Below are 15,299 nucleotides of genomic sequence, written 5' to 3'. Positions count from 1 at the left end.
GGGCTCCTGTGCTGTTTGGACCTCAGTTCGCTGCCACAGCTGTGAAGTGGCTGAGAGCCAGGGCAGTGACCGTGTTCACCTCGTGGGTGTCCCTTTTCTCAAGGATCAGTCTCGTCTGGCAGTTATCCAGTGCCTACCCACGTGGTTGCAGTGGAAGTGGGGCTCTTCCACTATCAGCTACTCAGCCATTCATCAGAGCAGCAGTCTCTCCATGGCTTTTAATAGCTGGATATTTATGAGCCTTGAGGCTGGGCACTCTGTGTACAGTGCAGGGCACGGTAGTTTGACCTGCAGTAGAGACCTGTCCTAACTTCTCGCTGAACAGATAAAGGGTGAGGGCTTATGCTAGGCTGAGGTTCACCAAATTCTGGTGCGAGTCACTTTTGTGCTTAGTTAAAAACCCAGAACCTCTGTCTAATCCCAGACCTACTCCCTTGGAATTTTTTTAAGGAAGAAGCCTAAAAATCTGTATTATTTAATCTGTGCCCGAGGGATTCTTATCATCGAGAAAGTATGATGATACTTTCAGCAGACTGGAACGGGGCAGGGGAAGATGTGATGCCCTCTTGGAAAGGGAAAAGAGCAGCATGAATATTCTGCGTTCCTTTCCCTTGGATCTGTGCTGTAATCATGACTCAAACCTACCTGTCTATCTATCTATCTATTCATTCATTCATTCATTTCTTCCTTCCTCCCTCCCTTCCTCCCTCCCTTCCTTCCTTCCTTGGGTGTCTCACTGCAGTGGCCTCTCATGTTGCGGAGCACGGCCTCCAGGCACGTGGGCCTCAGCAGTCGTGGCTCGCAGGCTCTAGAGCACAGGCTTAGTAGTTGTGGCGCACGGGCTTAGTTGCTCCGCGGCATGTGGGATCCTCCCAGACCAGGGCTCGAACCCGTGTCCCCCGCATTGACAGGCGGACTCTCAGCCACTGCGCCACCAGGGAAGCCCCTCATACCTATTTTTAAAAATTCTAATTAGTTAAACAATTTTTTTTTTGTCTGAATATGTTTTTATTTCTCCTTCATTCTTTATAATATTTTGCTAGGTTTACAATTTTAGGTTGGTGGTTATTTTCGTTTAGGTCTTCAAAGGTAATTTTTTTAAAAAAATAAATTTTATTTATTCATTCATTCATTTATTTATTTATTTTGGCTGCGTTGGGTCTTCGTTGCTGTGCGCGGGCTTCTCTAGTTGTGGCAAGCGGGGGCCACTCTTCATCGTGTTGCATGGGCCTCTTACTGTCACGGCCTCTCTTGTTGCGGAGCACAGGCTCCAGACGCGCAGGTTCAGTAGTTGTGGCTCACGGGCCTAGTCGCTCCACGGCATGTGAGATCTTCCCAGACCAGGGCTTGAACCCGTGTCCCCTGCATTGGCAGGCAGATTCTCAACCACTGCGCCACCAGGGAAGCCCCACGATGCATTTTAAAAAAATGTTGATAGAAGTCTTTTTTCCTCCCCCCTTTTGGGGGGCCTAGTTGATTTGTATTCTCATTAAGATTATCTTCTCTTGCCGAACCCTAAAATGTATATTTATGCATGTTCTTGGATCTCCTTTCTCTCCCTGTCATGGGGTTTTCAGCACTCTCCATGGTTTTCCTTCTTCCTGTTGCCCTACTAGCTCACCTTTGCCACAGCTGTTTCTGTGTGGTTCATCTTTCTGTTCACTTCTCTTGCTTGGTAAACCAGTCATCAGGGCTTCTCTTTCAAACGGAGCAGTTGGTGGTGGAAGGGTCTAAGGGTAAAGGGTCTTTCAGCCAGTATCTTGGAATGTGACCTCACTCTGAACATACGTCTATGAATTTGCCTTATCTATTCCTTGCATTTATATCATAGACTTTATTAATTAAACTGTAGTCATTTTCCTAAAACAGTATATATTGACCACCATCTCAGTCATGTAAACACCTATTTTTAGTTCATTGTTTCAGGTTTTCTGGGATGTTCTCAAGAACCTCGGGCACTTCCGGCCCTTCCACAATGGGGAGTAGTATTTAGCATGCTGTATGGTCACCAGTGAAGGGTTTGACAGTCTTGGTGGCAGTTGTCAGAATGGGGGCCTGGCCATATTCTGCTTGTCTTCACCGTGCAGGAGCTCTAGGGCTTGGGGGGGGTTCCCAGGGTACTGCCTCAGGGACTCATCCCCCAGAGGGGATGAGGTCAGAGAATGTGAAGAAACTCCTCCTGAGGAGTTCACGTCCTTAGCCTGACCTTGGGGTAGATATCACAGGCTCCCATCCCCCAGTGGTTCTCGTGGTCCGCATTATGACTCTCACGTTCAGAGGCTCACTTGTCAGCTCTGTATACATGGCGTTCTGGCGAATCCAGTAGGTGCTGTGGTATAATGGTAAAAGGTGGCCAGCAGAATTTAAACGAAAGCTAACAGTTCTTCCAGGAGGTAAATGCCGCATCCTTCAGAGCTTACAGAGAGCTTCTGAGTAGTGGTGCTGGCTTGCATGCCAGCCATGGAAAATCAGGCCAACAACAAAAAAAGGCAATGGAGTTGTCAGATGAGAGAGCAGCATGTGGTTGATCTTGCATTGACTTTGTTTTTCATTTCCTTCAATCAGTTTTTTTCCTACAGAACCATAGAGGGAATCTGTTTAGTTTTATAGAGGTCACTCGTGTTCATGGGGGTGGAAGATACTAGGCAGAGTTTGGCTTCTTCCCTCAAAGCAGAGATTAATGGCTTTAGATTATGCAATCATGAAAGTAGGTGTGACAGCATTACTAAGCACCTCTGGGCAACAATATGGGAAAAATACAGCAGTGTTCTGCTTTAGGTGAGCTAAACATATTCTCACCCTAGTTGCCTGTTGGAGGAATACCCAATGTACCTAGAAACTGCATTATCTGACAAGCTCAACTCTGTGGGGTAGGGCCGTGACCCAGGAAGTAAGCCAAAAGTGCAAAATAAGTGACACAGTGCCTGTTTTCTGTTCTGAAAGTCCTTTAGGTTCTTACTCAGAGCCTGTTTACTCTGACTCACTTACAGTTTTACGAAGCCATATCCTAGTTTAGAAACAGCAGTAAATGGTGAGATAGTCTCTTGAAGGGATAGCCTGACGGCAAGGGACAAGATAGAATTACAATGTATGAAAACCCAAAAAGCATGGCCATTTTGGGCACTGCGTAGGAGCGTCTACACACTGAGGATCATTGGCATTGGAAAAGAGTCATGTTAGTGGTGAGGAATCTTCATCGTGAGGATGGTGAAGTACAGCTCTCATCTTCTGTTTTAAAGGACTACTGGAGAACGGTTTGGGGAGCGTTTCTATTAAAATGAAGATTGGATTCTTAAAGGGATAATACTTTTCACCAGTCTGGAAAACTCAATTCTGTGGAAAGAACATTCTTTTCTCCTCTGCTCCTTTGATGGTTATATTTATCTGCCCACACTTAGGTTTTGTGTTTCACGAAGTCTGCTGATTTAAAATAATTGAGGAAGGACACACTGTTTATTTTTCAAATGAATGACTAATGTTTCTTGCATTTCTTTTTTAAAAAGTTGAACAAAATCGATGTTTTGGCCTAGATTATAGAGTTCTCTTATGACCCCATATGTAATTTACCACCCCCTACCCCCCATGCCGTAGGAACCCACCATAAATGGATCCTTGCTTGGGTGGAATTCGCACTTCGCAATTCATAATATTGTTCTTAAAGGCCATGCGGATTCTAGTATAATCAGTAATTAGATATTCAGATTGTTTTCCAGTTTTTATATATTAACAAACAGCAGCGCAATGAACCTGATTAAAGCTAAACCTTTGGCGACATCGTTAATTTCTCAGGGTGTATACATTTTAAGCCTTTTGATATACCAGATTTCCTTCTAGAGTTAACTGTTTGCGTTCTCTTTAGTGAAATGAGATGGCCCTACACCCTTGCCAAACGTGGATGTCACATTTTGAGTTTCTTTGAATTTGAGTATTTGCGAATTTTCATTAGCCTTTTGTGTGTTTTGTAGTGAATTTCCTGTACATGTTCTTTGCCCTTTAAAAAAATTGGTAGGCTTTTATAATATAATTCTTATCTATATTTAGGTGTTCTTGATTTATTAAAGATTAATAGCTTACTAACTAATTTAGCATCTGACATACATGGTGCAAATTTGATTCCAGTTTGTTTGCCTTTTATTGTTCTCATGGTGGAACTATTTTGCTTTCACAAGGAAAACAGATTTAACCAAATAGTATCCCCTTGTAAAATGTCAACTTTAAGGAAATATAGAACCAAAACATTAGCATTAATTTGTATGTTGTTTTTCTCTGCACTGGATGTGACATGTTTTTAACTATAACATAAACATTTTATTAGAACTGAATTTTAATTTTCTAAATTAATGAGGAACAGTGTGTGGACTGAAAAAAAAAAAAAAAAGCACAATCTAGAAGTTGAGAGTTATATTTTATTTAGCGGACTCTTTCAGGACCTCAAGCCCTGGAGACAGGACGCTCGGATCATTCTGAGGGGCTACTCGGAAGAGCAAGGGGGTGCCAGGGGCGAGGCAGGATACAAAGGGGTTTGTGCAACAAGGACTGGGTAGTCAGAACATCAAAAGATTACTGTTCATTAAAGAAAACCAGACATCTCAAGGTAATGAAATCAGCACTTTTCTGTGTATAGCAAGATACAAGTCTGGGCTCATTGAAATCGTTCCTTTGACATGCACCCCAGCTATCTGGGGCCAGTATCCTGTGCTTTCTCATCCTTAGTCTCCTCAGGGTGCACGACAGGGGTGGCTGCAGCAGTTGACTGCTTCATGACCGGCATTCTGTTTCCATCCGGAATTCCCTCAGGGGACCGGCAGTAATGTGGCAGCTTGATGGCTGCAACATCCTTTGTTTAATGACTTGGCAGGTAACATTTCTCCTTCACAAGTTGTAACTTTGCTTCATTAAAAACAAAATAACTGAGTGCCCATTCTTTGTCAGGTATGAATACTTTCAGTTTATTTTCTTATGTGCAAAATAGGAAAAAATTCTTACAAATAAGGTTGTTTTCTATTCAGTGTCTGGCTTGTAGTATGTGCTGAATAAATGGTAGCTGTTTTTATGATCATGATGACATAAATGACTATGACATGTCTGTGCACTCAACTACCTGATAGCTCTTGAGGGCAATAGACATGTAATTGATAATGCATATTTCTTATTTCCCTTGTGATATTTTGTTTATTTCCAATATTAACATATTGGAAATATGTTAATTTCCAAATAGTTGTGCTTTTTAGATAAGATATAAATTATTGATTTCTAATTTAATTCTTGTCATCAGAACATTCTGCGTACCATTTTTTTTTTTTTTTTTTTTTTTTTAGGTGTAAGGTTAGATTGTTTATTTGAGATTTTTCTTGTTTCTGGCTGTGTTGGGTCTTCGGTTCGTGCGAGGGCTTTCTCCAGCTGCAGCAAGCGGGGGCCGCTCTTCATCGCGGTGCGCGGGCCTTCCACTATCGCGGCCCCTCCCGTTGCGGGGCACAGGCTCCAGACGCGCAGGCTCAGTAGTTGTGGCTCACGGGCCCAGCCACTCCGTGGCATGTGGGATCTTCCCAGACCAGGGCTCGAACCCGTGTCCCCTGCATTAGCAGGCAGATTCTCAACCACTGCGCCACCAGGGAAGCCCACCATTTTTATATTTAGAAATTTATTGAGATTTATTTTATGGCCCCAGCATATGGTCTTGGTGAATTTACAATGTGTACTTGAAAAAAACCTGTCCTATAATTGTTGAGTGTGGTGTTCCATAAATGTCTGTTAGATTAAGTTGGTTACTTGTTATTCAAATCTTCTGTATCTTTACTGATTTTTTTTTGGGGGGGGTCTACTTGTTACATTTACTGAGAAGAAGGATGTTAAATTCTCTTGCTATGATTGTGGGGTTTTCTGATTTTTCTCCATAGTTCTGTTGCTGTCTCATATATGTTGCAGCTCGGTAATTAGATCCATACACATTTAAGAGTGGTGAATTGACTATCCTGTCATTATGAAATGTCCTTCTTAATCTCTGGTAGTTTAATTCCTTGACTCAAAATCAACTTTGATAATAAGATAGCCTCACATGATTTCTTGCGCTTACTGTTTGCATGCCGCATCTTTTTCCATCCTTTTACTTTAAAGTGTATCTCACATATACAACAAGCTGGGTCTTTCTTTTATTAATCCAGTGTGAGTATGGCAGTCTCTGGCTTTTAACTGGAGTGTTAGTATGTTTGCTTTTAGTGTAAATATTGATGTGATGGGGCTTAAGCCTTTTACTTACTGTTTATTTTCTATTTGTTTCATCTGCCTTTTTTTGGGGTGGCGGGGCTCCATTCCTGACTTATTTCAGTCAATCAGATATTTTTTAGTATTCCATTTTGATTCCTTTGTTGGCTTTCTATCAATATCTCGTATTTTTAATCTTGCTTTAGTGATTAAAATAGGCATCTTATTACAGTCTTGTTTTGCATGTTAATATTGGATTACTTTACATAAAATGTAAGAAACGTATAGGAGTAACAGCCTATCCCTTGTACTATTGTTACATATTTTACATCTACATACACAATATGGTGTTACCATTATTTTGCTTTTAAGCAGCCATTTGTTTCGCAAAGAAATGGAAAGGAATAATACAATCTCTTATATTTACCCACATGTTTGTTTGTCATTTTGGTTTCTCTATTTTTCTACAACTGAATTTCCATCTGGTACCATTTCCCTTTAGCTTGAAGAATATCCTTTATAATTTCTTAAAGATCAGGTTGGGTGGTGATAAAGTCTCTGAGACTTTATCTGAAAATGTCTTAATTTCACCTTCATCATTTGAAGGATATTTACTTTTGTTAGTTATAGAATTTGAGGTTAACAGTTATTCTTTTCTTTCAGCACTCTATAAATTTTGTTCCACTATCTCCTCCTCCTTTTAAATTGAGATATAATCGATATACAGCATATTAGTTTCAGATATTCAGCAAAATGATTCAGTATTTGTGTGTGTGTGTGTGTGTGTGTGTGTGTGTATAGTGTATAGTATGTATGTGTATATGTGTGTATGTGTATATAAATGATTATCACAGTAAGCCTAGTTAATATCCATCACCATACATAGTTACAGAATTGAGTTTGTTAAGTCAGCTATTAGTTGTATTATTTTTCTTCTGTATGTAATGTGTTGTTTTTCGTGGGCTGCTTTCAAGACTGTTACTTTCTGGTTTTCAGCATTTTGACTGTGATGTGCCCAAGCATAGGTCTCTTTGTTTTGATCCTTTCTGGGGTTTGCTAAGATTCTTAGGTATCTGAATTAATATTTTCTACCAAACTTGGAAAAATTTCAGCCATTATTCCCTCAAATATTTTTTTCTTCCCTATTTTGTCATCTCTCCCAGGACTCCAATTACATGTGTGTTTCATTGCTTGTATGGTCCCATTGAACCCTTAGGCTTTCTTTTCTTCTATCAATCTTGCTCTCGCTCTCTGTTTTCTGTTTGTTCTTCAGGTTGTAAACTAAAAGAAAGGCTTAATGAATCTGGGCACAGAGCAATGGAAATTATCTTATATTAAAGTTATCTAGTGAATTTTTCATATTGTACTTTTTAGTTCTAGAATTTCCATTTGCTTCTTTTTGGTAGTGTCCATCTCTCTTCTGAAATTACCTATCCAGAGAATTCCCTGGTGATCCAGTGGTTAAGACTCTGTGCTTCCACTGCCGGGGTCCCGGGTTCAGTCCCTGGTTGGGGAACTAAGATCCCACGAGCTGCGTGGTGAGGCCAAAAAAAAAAACCAAAAAAAGAAATTACCTATATCCATTCACTTGTTATAACCATATTTTCCTTTAACTCCTTGAACATATTTATAATAGCTGTTTAATAGTTCTTGTCTACTAATTCCAAAATCTGGATCATCTCAGGGTCTACTTCTAATGCTTGCATTTTTTTTTCCTCTTGATTATGGGTCAAATTTTCTTGCTTCTTTGCAGGTCTAGAAATTGTTATGTTGGGTGTTAGGAAGTATACATTATAGGAAGTCTGGGTTAAAGGGTATTTGTTCTGATAGGGAATTCCTGGTAGATTGGTCTTGTTAGGATTGGCTTATTCGTTCTATCTTCCTGTTTGTCTTGTCTGTCTATCTGGGGCAATTATTTCCATTTTGAACTTAGTTCAAGTGCATGGGTCTTACTCTAGAGCGTAAGGCATGGCCTTCCTGGCAGCTAAGTGAATGTCTGAGGCGCTTAAGAAGAACTCTTTCTTCTAGGTAGGCAGAAACTCTAGTCTCCTGGCATTGCGTGACCTCACAGAGGCCTCATGGGTCTGACCCTGCTCACGGACAGTGAAGTTCTGGCAGAGTCCCTTTGGTAAATCCCCACAAGATATTCTGGGTCTGCCCTCTGCTATTCCTGCCCAAATTCCAGCTGTTTCTGCAACTTAGAACAGCCATCTCTTCCTCTTCAGTTCAGTGGAAGTTTAGCTCTGCTTGGGCAGAAGGTACCCCCAGGCAGAAAGACAGGCCAGTCCCGGGCTCTCCTCTTCTCTAGGCTACAGTTCAGCCCTGCTTGTCGTTCAGTGCCTGAAAACAGCTGCTTCATATATTTCATTCAACTTTGCAGTTTTACAATGGAGGGCAAGTCCAGTACCAATTATTCTTTCATGGTTGGAAACAGAAATCTGGCAGTTTGCTTGTAAGCTGCGTCTTCCTCATTAATAATATTACTGTCACTTCATGTTCTGTTTTTTATCCTGTGTGGAATATGACTGATTTTCTTTTGACAGATCCTTGATTTCTGTGTTGGCTGCAGTCTTTTTTTTGTTTTTGTTTTTATTAATTAATCAATTTATTTTTGGCTGCGTCGGGTCTTCATTGCTGCGCACAGGCTTTCTCTAGTTGCGGCGAGCAGGGGCTACTCTTTGTTGCGGTGTGCGGGCTTCTCGTTGTGGTGGCTTCTCTTGTTGTGGAGCACGGGCTGTAGGTGTGCGGGCTCAGTAGTTGTGGCTCGCGGGTTCTAGAGCGCAGGCTCAGTAGTTGTGGCACACGGGCTTAGTTGCTCCGCGGCATGTGGGATCTTTCTGGGCCAGGGCTTGAACCCGCGTCCCCTGCACTGGCAGGTGGATTCCTAACCACAGCGCCATGAGGGAAGTCCCTGGCTGCAGTGTTATAGTTGATTCATGTTAACTTTTGTTCCAGAGCCAGCCTTTTGGTGCATCAATTCCAATTAGGTGCAGTTGTCTTGATTTTTTTTTTGATGATCAGTTTGAACCCAGAGTTTGGTGCACCATTCTGCCTTCTTTTAGTTGTTCAAATTAGGGATCAAATTAGCTACTTCTTTAAAATAAGTATTTTCTGCATGAGGTCTTAACATGTATTTGTATGTAAAATAGGCTTTAAAGCTATTTTCAAGAGAGCTTTCAGTAATTAAGGCACAATATGGTTTCTTTCTTTCCTGTAGTGGTATATCCCACCCTCCCTCGCTCATATTTGCAAAGCATTTTTTACCTTTCAAAGTGTTTTCAGTGGCCCATTGCTACCATTCACACATCCCTACTGCACAGTCTGGTTACCTCTTGACTGTTTCACTGACCCCTAATTCTCCTTTCTTCCAAAAATCTCCTGGCCAGTCACTTCTTCAGTTTAATTTTCCTGAAGTTGAGTTTCTCTAATGTGAAAAAACATTGACCGTTCCATGTTGCCTTCCAAACTGTTTAGCTATTTCCCAGACCACCTTTCTAGCCAGATTTTGCATTTTCCCTCCCTGGAGTCTCTGCATGGGTTCCTCTCACCCACAGTGCCCTTCCCTTCTCTCCATATACTTTATCCTTTTCGTCGTCCAAGCTCCTCCCTCACTACAGTGTCACTTGGTAGAAACCTTCCCCAGTTCCCTGTGCCACTGTATTTACTGTTCACTTCACACCTGAATTACAGGTGTTGGTATATATCTTGTCCCATCTCCAAAGACAAGAAGACATGACTATCAGTAAATATATCTCCAGGAGCTCCTGGTGTCCTCCACATAGTAGATAACAACTATCTGCCATTCAACTCTCATACGTACCCTATGATCTTATGCACGGTGAAGAGTTATTTCCATTCAAAGAATGAGGAAACTGAGAATACAGTGTTGAAATGATGTCACACACAAAATTAATGATTGATTTGCAGCCTGTGTCTCCTAATTTCTGTCCTTAAGGCAGCTTCCCTGCTCTCATCTAATATGGCCCAAAATTACTTTAGTTGGCTTCTAAGCATGAACCTACATCCCTTTATATTTTGGGCATGTCCAGATTCATCAAAAAAAAAAAAAAAAAAAGAGAAAGGTGGGAGATTTTGCGTCGGCCTCTGTCTGCTGTCCTTGTGGGCGTGGCTGTCGCCACATTGAGGCGTCAAAGATAAACATGGGTTCCTAGAGCCCTGCTGTCAGGGGTCATCCTGCTCGTCCTGGTGCCACTCAAGACCCCGCGAAAACGCGCTCTGTTTTGTTACGTTCTAAGAGTGACTTGGTATCACCGCAGGGATCCAATTCTCTGTTACCCTCTCTTGTTTCAGGCACTTCGCCTGAGTAACTTGGCCATGGGGAAGACCACCACAGGCCAGATAGTCAACCTGCTGTCCAACGATGTGAACAGGTTTGATCAGGTAAGCTGCCCCTGGGGGATCCTCTTCCATTTCCTGTCCTTACTGTGTTTAGCTTTTTGGGATGCCAGGTGCCCGTGTTTGGCGTTGGCCAGGATTCTTTTGAAGGCGTAAGACCAAGAGTTCTCTTTATCCAACTCTCATTTCTTCTGTGTGCAAATTAGATGTAATAATGTGTACTGTCCTTTAGATGAGAATTTAATTTTTCTAATAATAAATAGGCATCAGTGTTCTTGCCCCACATGGTTTGTGTCTCTAAGGGTCCTCCTGGAGGGGCCCTTCTTGACAGGGGCTGAATTCTGGGGCAGACTTTGAGGAAGCCCTGGGCTCATTTGTGGGATGGACAAAACTGAAATCTTCCTGGTGCTCCCGGTCCTCTTCTCCCTGGACGTCCCTGAGCCTGGCCCTGTGCTGTCCCAGAACAGCGTCACCTGGGGTATATACTTGATTTCTGCTTTAGCAGGTTTAAAACCCACTGTGATCATTCCTGTTTAGGTTCCCGTCTGTTCTTTGACAGAAGATTGTTTCTAAATTGTGTCCTTACTGGTCTGGTTTTTATACATTCCTAAGAAGGCTTTGTTTTTTTTCTTTTAAGGTAACGATATTCTTGCACTTTCTGTGGGCAGGGCCACTGCAGGCTATCATAGTGACCATCCTGCTCTGGATGGAAATAGGAATATCATGTCTTGCTGGGATGGCGGTTCTAATTATTCTTCTGCCTTTGCAAAGCTGCATTGGGAAGTTGTTTTCATCACTCCGGTAAGAGAAACACTGGTTTAAAAAAGTGTTAATATGTAACTGGCAGCATCCACCATCTGCTTGATGCTTTTGTTCAACAAAAACAAAACAAAAATGCCTTCTTTGGTCTCTTTGCATGTGTTGTAGACCCTTTAGGCTTAGCCAGTAGATGCTCCAGCCTTAAGCTGAAGTTTGATCCTGAAGCGGGAAAGGTGACAGCATCCGCTGGCTCCTCCCGGCACCGTACCTGAGCAAGTAGAGTGTCCTTAAGCAGAATGTACATTGAATAGTGTTATTTAAGCATTATTAAATAGTAATGATCTTATAGGGTCAATTCTAGATGCATCTAGTTTTGTTATGCTTGTGTTAGAGCCATTTTCAGGTGTGTATATGTTTGCATCTTGTTTTTAATTCAGCGTTTCCATTAAGTTATAAGCACCCCAAGGGCAAGATCGATCTTAAATATGTCTTTATAAAGCCACATTCCTAGCAGCCTATGTGATAGAAAAATGGCTGGTGATGAAGGGCCTAATGCTGATTAGTTAGGCTTGAAGCAGGTCCCAGAGGGTTGGAGGTGGGTCATTGTCCGGGTTCTCAGGTGAAGCTCATTGAGTTCTTTTGTATGTATGTGTGTACCTCTTCGTGTGGTATTTTTTTTCTCTACTTGGAATTTCGTTTCCTCTTTTTGCTGTGGAGAGATGTTCCGTATCCTTTGAGGCCCTGTTCCAATGCTGCCGGGTCTCTGAAGGCTTTCTTGTTCTCCTTTCCCAGTGGAATTAACAGCCCCATCTTTTCTGCTCCCCAGCACTTTACTCCTCTTTTATTACAGCACAGCCACTGTCTTCCTGTTAAGAGTCGGGTGTCTTTCTGCCTTCCCTACCTGACCATGACATCCTTGGGCAGGTGGTTTGTATCTGATTAATTCTGGGTCTTCATTAGCAGATAGTGCAAGTTCTCCAAGTTACTTCTTGAATTGGGCTGAATGGTTGGCTTCCTAATTGAAGTCTTCTCCATTTCTATTTTGAGTAGGACCTGCCTGTCAGCGCAAAAGAGCTGTACGGAATCATTTGATCCCTGGTCTCTGGCTGTGTGCCACTGCTGCTGCTGATAAGGAAAGTTGGGCTGTGGTCACTAAGGCTCATCTCTCACGTCTGTCCCTTAGGAGTAAGACTGCAGCTTTCACAGACACCAGGATCAGGACCATGAATGAAGTTATAACTGGCATCAGAATAATAAAAATGTATGGTTGGGAAAAGTCTTTTGCAGACCTTATTACCAGTTTGAGAAGGTAAGTTTTTGTATATATACAGCATATTTTCATAATTTATGTCTTATTTACTGAATGGTTTAGAAGTCTTACCAAGTTTTCACATTAAGGTGAACTTAACTACTATCCACTCCACCCCCAACATGTGGCAGTGGGGTTAAGTAGAACAGTGGAGACGTCATTTTAACCTGCTCTTCCATTTACCATCTTCTTAAAGGAAAAAAAATATATGCTTCTTACTTATACAGAAATTAAATTCCAAGTATTTCTTTCTTTTTAAAAAAATTTATTTATTCATTCATTCACTCATTCATTCGTTTATTTATTTTTGGCTGCGTTGGGTCTTCGTTGCTGCGCACAGGCTTTCTCTAGTCGCGGCGAGCGGGAGCTACTCTTTATTGCGATGCGCGGGCTTCTCATTGCCGTGGCTTCTCTTGTTGCGGAGCACAGGCTCTAGGCGAGCGGGCTTCAGCAGTTGTGGCTCATGGGCTCAGTAGTTGTGACGCACGGGCTTAGTTGCTCCGTGGCATGTGGGATCTTCCCAGACCAGGGCTCGAACCCGTGTTCCCTGCGTTGGCAGGCGGATTCTTAACCACTGCGCCACCAGGGAAGCCCCCAAGTATTTCTTAATAGCACAGATTCCAAATAAACAGTGATTTAAGATGTTGGCATCTAAAACAATATTTAAACTAAAAGTATAATTTATGTTAATATAGCACAAATAGGGAGATTATAAAGATTGGGTACTTATATCGGGCCAAACTTTATGAGTCAGTATTATTCATTCCAAACAAAGCCATAAGTATCTTTTTTGCTTTGCTTTATGTTTGTAGAATTTTTTTCCGTCTTTGACTTAAATACCTGTTGAGGGCTTACACTCCAGCACAGGGTACTTAGAATTCTCCGGCAGTACCCTGTCACCTCTCACTTTGCACCTTTGTGGGCGCCCCTCCCTCTGCTGGGAACACACTCGCATCGTCCTTCTTCTCTGGCCTCCGCCAAGCCCGACTGACTCCAGCTCATCTTCTCAGGGTCCACCTGCGTGTGACTTGCCCTGACTCTACTGCTCCGAGTTACACGCCTCTGCTCTGTGCTCCCGTGGGGGCCCTGCTGGCGCCTCTGCCTAATGTCTTGGTGTCTCACAATTTTGGGGTTGTTTTTTCTATTCTTTTATGAGTTCGTCAACTCCTGGAGGGGATGGGCTGTGTCTTTCTGTCATCAGTGAGGAGCCCGGCGCAGGACTTCTGGTTATGAATGGATGTTGACTGAATGTTCAAACCCAGTCTGATTGACCCAAAATGTTTAAAATGTGACACTAAGCCTCTGTTTAGTTGGAAGAGTGAAGTGGTGATGAAGCGTGTGGTCTTTGTGTCGGGCAGGCCCCCGGGTGTGCACTGTGTAGTATCTCCATGATGTGAGGGATGGTTTATCTTCACCTGTGTCCACTCCCTAGGAAGAGGCCACTCACACAGGGCGCTTGAATTCATGTCTTGGATGTTGATGCTTCTTTTAAAATCTATTTCCTACTCTTTTCCAGGAAGGAAATTTCCAAGATTCTGAGAAGTTCCTACCTTAGAGGAATGAATTTGGCATCGTTTTTTGTTGCAAGCAAAATCATTGTTTTTGTCACCTTCACCACCTATGTGCTCCTTGGCAATGTGATCACAGCGAGCCGTGTGTTTGTGGCGGTGACACTGTATGGGGCTGTGCGGTTGACAGTCACCCTCTTCTTCCCTTCGGCCGTCGAGAAGGTGTCAGAGGCAGTCGTCAGCATCCGAAGAATCAAGGTTTGCTGACAAAAAACTTTATTAACTTGTCGGTGGATTTTACCTAAAATGCCTCCTTTTATTTGGTGTCACCGTGTGCCAGTTAGGTGAGATCTAACGCTCTCACTGCCTAAGCTGGTGGTCGTCCCAGAGAGTCTTCAGTGCTCCCGTCTTCTGACATAGGGTGCGTTATAAATACCTTAAGAGGCTGCTCATCTACGGGCAGTAGTGTAAGTAGCAGCGGTGCAGGGCTCTTGTTGAGTAATGACTGCAGGACGATTAAGTTGCCTGAAAGTAGGAGAAGCGAACAGATCTCATCTCCTGTGCTCACACCATTGATGAGGTGACAGTTGTGCTCAGTCCTGGGGTGAATAGGGTTCCTCTCTGGGCCGGGCGGGAGTGAACATGCTGAGAGGTCTCCGTCGCTTGGGCGGGAAGCACGGCCTCAGCCTCACCTCATTCTCTGTGTTTACAAATGGGTTCTTTCCTCCGTAGATGGTTTGCTTGTTGATTTCTGAGCATGCCTTTTCTCCATCGGCCTTTTTGTCCCTGTTCTCTTTTCACTTACGTGTAATCCTGTCTCTAGCTGCCCTCTTCCTTTCAAACTTGTGATTCCCACCATACCCACAGTCACTCTCTCTCTCTTTTTAATCTAACTGTCTGTAAATTGCCAGGGGTGAATAATTTACATCACCAAGATAAGAACCTGTAGATATTTAAGGAGTTGTGTGTTTATGAATTGGTGTAAAATGAAGATAAACTGGCTTTGTGAGCCGGCCTGGGCGTGAGCTTGAGTGTCTGGGCTTTACAAAACATCTAATTTGTTTTGTTCCTACTTCTCGATAGTGATGGATGGCCAGTAATAGATCTCTTGTGAAGTTAGATAGCTTTGGCTGTGATTTTTATTTGATCATTCAGTCGTCATAAAA

The 15,299-nt window shown here is 42.6% G+C and overlaps 1 protein-coding gene across 4 annotated transcripts in view; it reads left to right on the top strand.

The window, feature by feature from the left end:
• ABCC4 (ATP binding cassette subfamily C member 4 (PEL blood group)) overlaps positions 1-15,299 on the top strand; it is a 220,644-nt gene that overhangs the window by 69,477 nt on the left and 135,868 nt on the right. For all 4 annotated transcript variants that reach the window (XM_082366071.1, XM_082366074.1, XM_082366073.1 and 1 more), the window contains 4 exons: positions 10,513-10,602; positions 11,195-11,358; positions 12,500-12,625; positions 14,142-14,391. In XM_082366071.1, coding sequence (XP_082222197.1) covers positions 10,513-10,602; positions 11,195-11,358; positions 12,500-12,625; positions 14,142-14,391 — 630 coding nt within the window. The remainder of the gene's footprint in view (positions 1-10,512; positions 10,603-11,194; positions 11,359-12,499; positions 12,626-14,141; positions 14,392-15,299) is intronic.

Source organism: Balaenoptera borealis (genome assembly GCF_965194805.1).
Source record: "Balaenoptera borealis genome assembly, chromosome: 18".
Classification (NCBI taxonomy): Eukaryota; Metazoa; Chordata; class Mammalia; order Artiodactyla; family Balaenopteridae; genus Balaenoptera; species Balaenoptera borealis.
This window is presented reverse-complemented; position numbering and strand designations above follow the sequence as displayed.